Source organism: Urtica dioica, chromosome 12 (genome assembly GCF_054948205.1).
Source record: "Urtica dioica subsp. dioica isolate 48M chromosome 12, U.dioica_male_clone48M_v1_H2, whole genome shotgun sequence".
Lineage (NCBI taxonomy): Eukaryota > Viridiplantae > Streptophyta > Magnoliopsida > Rosales > Urticaceae > Urtica > Urtica dioica.
Genome location: NC_142767.1, coordinates 7,369,746 through 7,375,016, shown reverse-complemented (window position 1 = coordinate 7,375,016; position 5,271 = coordinate 7,369,746). Strand labels below are relative to the sequence as shown.

The 5,271-nt window shown below is 33.3% G+C and overlaps 1 protein-coding gene across 1 annotated transcript; it reads right to left on the bottom strand.

Moving 5' to 3' along the window:
• Positions 1 to 355: 355 nt before the first annotated feature.
• Positions 356 to 2,659, bottom strand: LOC149378859 (F-box/LRR-repeat protein At3g26922-like). Its single transcript, XM_089602209.1, has 3 exons — positions 2,456 to 2,659; positions 797 to 1,994; positions 356 to 706 (listed from the first exon to the last, which is right to left on the bottom strand). Exons 2-3 carry the CDS (start codon positions 1,979 to 1,981, stop codon positions 560 to 562), a joined length of 1,332 nt encoding a protein of 443 aa, XP_089458335.1. The 5' UTR covers positions 1,982 to 1,994; positions 2,456 to 2,659; the 3' UTR covers positions 356 to 559.
• Positions 2,660 to 5,271: the final 2,612 nt, after the last annotated feature.

Below are 5,271 nucleotides of genomic sequence, written 5' to 3'. Positions count from 1 at the left end.
AATTATACACTGCAAATACGTTTGAAATTACGGTACAGGTCGAAATACTAGGAAACTGATGTCCTATATAAGCTAAGGACTAACAATCTAACTACTTAATTGTAAATACATAATTTTATAATTAATTAACTACATAAAGAACACACGTCTTCGGTTATTAATATATTCAGCTTTTTTTCTTTCCCTTTTCGACAAAGCATTAAAGTTCAAAATACATTTGTTTTTCCTTTTTTTTTTTTTATATAATAAGCTCCCAGCTTACATGTTATTTTATCTTATGGTAGGTCTTGGAATACAACGCCCTTTACATACCATTTTTTTTTTTTTTACTAATAAACCGTAAAATCCATACAAGGAAAAAAAATATAAATATCATGCCCATTGCAACTCATGTAATGTCGAAGTTATGACAAATCATTGCCAAGTGACAACAAAGCTATTTATGTTGTTATTTTCTTGTAGACGAACAAGTTTTCTTGCACACACACACGAAGGAAATGACCAGAGAAACCCGACAACTTACAACAAATTAACTGAAAACCATTGAACTATCAGCGTTTCAGGAGAAGGAGGCAAGTTGTTTCACAAAGTGCGTAAAGTCGGCTTTTTGCGTACATTTGCGACTGAAGCTGACCGTCATCGTATGTTCTTCGAAGGGGCCCGAAGATATGCTGATTTCCCTCAAATTCTTGTTAAGGATAATCCCCTGCACAATGAAAATTATAATGTTAAAACTAGACACAAAAAAAAGAAGACTTGGAAAGTAGAAGCATTAGATGGGTTTAGGATGCATTACCTCATCTTCGATAAAACAATGCATATTGAAACTATTCCAAGACGGATTAATATTCGAAAGAAAATTTATCAGCTCGGAAGACGACCCCGAAACAATGAACCGGCCTTTCACACCATGATATAACAGCCCCGTCGACATTTTTACATCCATTTCACCTTTGTAATTGAAGGTCACTAGGTTCGGCGTATCAGTTGCGACATCGAGTTCTTGCTTTTCAAACTTGTGCAGAGACAGATGCTTTACACTTTTACTCGAGATGTTCAACTGTTTACCGTTACTCATGTACAATGTCAATGTATCAAGGAGAGGGAGTTTTGAGATCTGATCCTCAAGCTTCTTGATTTCCAAAGTAGATATATCCGATACTGTAAGATCTCTTATTGCTTTGCAGTCGGAGATATCAAGCCCGGGACCACAAATATCCATCAGCCTCAAATACTCAAGGTTGCTAGCTTTAATATTTGCCGATTCAATGTCGGCTTCAATATCTAAAACCCTGAGGTTTTGGCTCGAGATTGTAAGGCGAAACACACATGAATTCTCCAACACTACACATTTCTCAAGGGAAGGGCATCCAGTGAACAGAATATTTAGAAAGTCTTCATCGAGCTGAACATACGTTAAACACAGAGACACCAAAGATGGAAGATCCACGGAACAAGAAGCACTTATCTCGAGACAACCTTCTAAGTGAAGATGAGTCAAGGATCTCCCATTGAGCACCGCCGGAGGCAAGCAGTAAGGATTTCGGATGCCATTTTCAGATAACAAACGAAGATCCAAATCCTTGACATTGTTCATCACGGCCTTTGAACCAAACCACTTACTTAGCCCGGCTAGCAATATTGGGGAATAATCCGCTGTGAGCTCAAAGGTTGTCACAGCCGAGCCATCAAGGAAGCGCATAGCTCCGCGGCGGTGCTTCAAGCACCTCTCCACAAACACATTAAATGCCTCTTCTCGCTGCTCAAACCCGACTCCGTTCGGGAATTGCAGAACAGAGACGGAGTGCCACATCCTTCTCCATCGCCTGGAAACGAGACTCGCACGAACGGCATCGACGGTCGGGACGAACGAGAGGATGTGATGAATCACACAATCCGGGAGGTTCGAGATTCTGTCAATGGCCAAAGCATTATCTTCCTCCTTTGTTGGTTCACTCTTTTTAGCTCTGTGTGTAGACATTGCATCAAGAGGACTGTCACACCACAAGAAAATAAAATAAATTATTGTCAAACTCAAAACTCTAAATGCAGAGAATGCCATTTTTTTTCCTAGGGTAAAAAAGCTTATCATACCCACAGAAAAAAGCCATTAACTTGCGACCCATAGGGGACTGTGTTACCTTAATAGCGTTAAGTATCTTTCTCCATCTCTGTTCTTTTCCTATTCTATTCTCACCCAAAACCAATTTTACATTCCGATCTTCAATTGCATGTAATTTAACCATTGAAACCCTAAATAAAGCGTCGTAATTTCTTACCAAAAAGCACATGTGGATGTCAGATCAAACGGAAACTTAATTCGTACCATAACCTAGACTAAAATCACCATCGAACAAAAGCGAATGAAACTAGAAGAAGAAAATCAAATTAAACCGGCAAATAAGATACGATGAAATACTAAAATTCGAGTTGAATCGTATCATATGAAGCTTACATGGACGGTTGGGTTGAACTTAAACTCGATCAGAGATGATGAGAAGATTTCACTTGTAATATTTCCTTCATAGAAAAGGATATATGGTGGAAATGTAAGAATATCAAGTATATTACATCGGATTTGCTGGTTAGAATTTAAACTACCATTCTTCCATTTTTAGTATCCCGTTATAATCTATACTTCGTTTATCAGACGTTATACTCTATAGTCTAAACTTGAGAAAGTTGAATTGGGTTTCGTACGAATTCTCTGGATTTTGGCTGCCACGTTTACGAGTGAGTTTGTAAGACGTTTCTGCCAAGTCACGAGTTTTTTTTTTTTTTTTTAATAATTACCAACCCGATGTATATAAAATTCATGCTTTGTTACTCCCATGACTCGCATAGTCCAAACTCCAAACCAAGGTTTTAAATTCTAACGAAATACATCGAATTTCGTTGTGTTGTTGCTGTCGATGACTTATTAGTGACCGATGAACAAGTATTTTATCATTTCTTCGTTATTTTTCGTTCGAAAATCGAAGAAACGGCGCGTCGTTTCTTCCATAAACGATCGTCGTTATTCTTCCTCCATAAAGAACAAATTTGCAAAAAAAAAAAAAAAAAAAAAATCATGAAAAATTGGAGAAAATCGAGAAAAACAGCAGATGGTTGTGGCGATTTTCGGTGGTGAAGAAGGAAGAAGATGAAGGAGGAGAGAGAGAGAAAGATACTTGTGTTTGGTTTTCATTCCAAAAACTGTTTTTCACTTTTTGAGTTGAAAAAATTGAAAACAAAAAGTGAAAATGTATTTGTGTTAATTTTTCGGAAAAAATTTTCAAAAAATTTTGAAGTTAATTTGTAAAAAAGTAAAGAAAACTGAAAACAAATAAAATGTGTTTTTGAAAAAAATTTCTTCTCTTCTCTTCTCCTTCTCCTCATCTTCTCTTTTCATTCTTTCAAAAACAAAAATGAAAACTATACCAAACACTTTTTTCAGTTTTTTCACTTTCTCAAAAACAAAAATGAAAACTGTACCAAACAACTTTTTGAAAACAACTGCAAAATAATTTTTCAGTACAACTACAAAAATTAGAAAATAGAAAACAAAAACTTTTTTAGTTAACTACCAAACACAACCTAAGAGAGTCACTGTCCCGCTTTTCAAAAAAAAAAAAATAGTGTGCATGTATAATTAATAAAATCTTTGTATATATTATTACGTTGTTTTGCATTTATGTTGTTTTTAATAAAGTCGATGGGTCCTCCTTATTTGCATTTATGTGGTTTTTATGTTTGTAACTTTGTATTGAAGTCAAATCTTTCAGTATTCTCGATTAATGAACAAAAATATTAATATCAATTAATGTCCAAAAAATTACGTTTGTATTGAAACATAACATTTTTATTAATATATCTAAAATTCAAAATTCAATTCCACTAAACCATACAGTAGAAAAGTAAAGGAACTCAACTCTGGCCATATAAAAGTATTCTACTTTATTTTTAAATCTTTTAGTTTAAATTTAAGATTAGATAACATGAAAACAAAATTATGTTTTCATTATTATTATTATTATTATTATTATTATTAGGGCAGTGTAGCAAAATAGCCAAAATAAAACTATGAAATTTGGATCTAGCCTATGTTCAGGCCCGGCCCACCTTCAAGGGAGCTAAACCTTTGGCTTTAGGCCCCCAATTGAAGAAGGCCCAAAAAAATTCTATGTACTAATTAATAAAATAAATGTTCAATGTGTTGAAATCCTTTTAAAATGGGTGTGTAAAACATGCAGCAATTCAACAAAAAAGAGTCAGGCCCACATATTAATACTAAGGCCTTTATTAAAAGCCCATATGCTATGTGATGGCCTTGAAGCTAGATACTATTTGAAGAGCGGTTTTTCGTTTAAGCTATACACTGAATCTAATTACACTGGAAAAGACGTCAATCACTTTTTGATTCGAAACTTAATGGAGCTGAAATGGGTCTTGAAGATTTCAAAATGTAAAAAAAAAATTAAAAATTAAAAAAAAAGGTAAGAATACAAATGTCTAATCTTAAAAATAAAAAATAAAATAAAAAAAAAGTAACAAGAGCAACCTTTTGGTTTGAGAGTGAGAGAGAGACAATTAAAAGAATCAGTCTAAACCCTAATAACAAGCACTCATTATTCATTACGAATATAAAAAGAGAGAGAGATAATTCATCTTCCCGAACTTAAAAAATCAACTACCACGCTAAATTGTTGACGATGGACCCCAACAATAAAAAGATTTACCCATCTGAAGAAATAATTTTTTTTATTAAATTCTACATATTATCCATCTAATCTTTTTTTTTTTTTTCATTTATGTGTGTATTGCTTTGATTTTTTATAGATTTAAGTTCGTTTTTGTACACGTAGTGTGCATTTTTTTTCTTGGAATATAAGGATCAATTATCAATTTTTTTTAAGTTAGTTTAAATATGTCTGAAAAAAAAATATCAATCGGGATATGATAGAATTTGCAATATATATATATTATTAAATATGAAAAAAGCGTACTTTAAAAATTTATACCAAAGAAACATGTAGAAGCAACAATAGGAAAAAAATTTACATAATTCAAAGAGTGACAAAGTGGTGGCATAAAAAAGGCTAAAGACATATATTAATATTAATGAAATATGTGATAATGTAATATTATAAGAGCATGTATGACGTATTAAAAATGATGAGATCAATAATCATTACTTGAGATATGGAGTTCACAATGAGTTCATACAAAAATATCACATATGTAATTAGACAAAGGCCTTATTTTTTACTCTCGCTTTAGGCCTCCAATTCC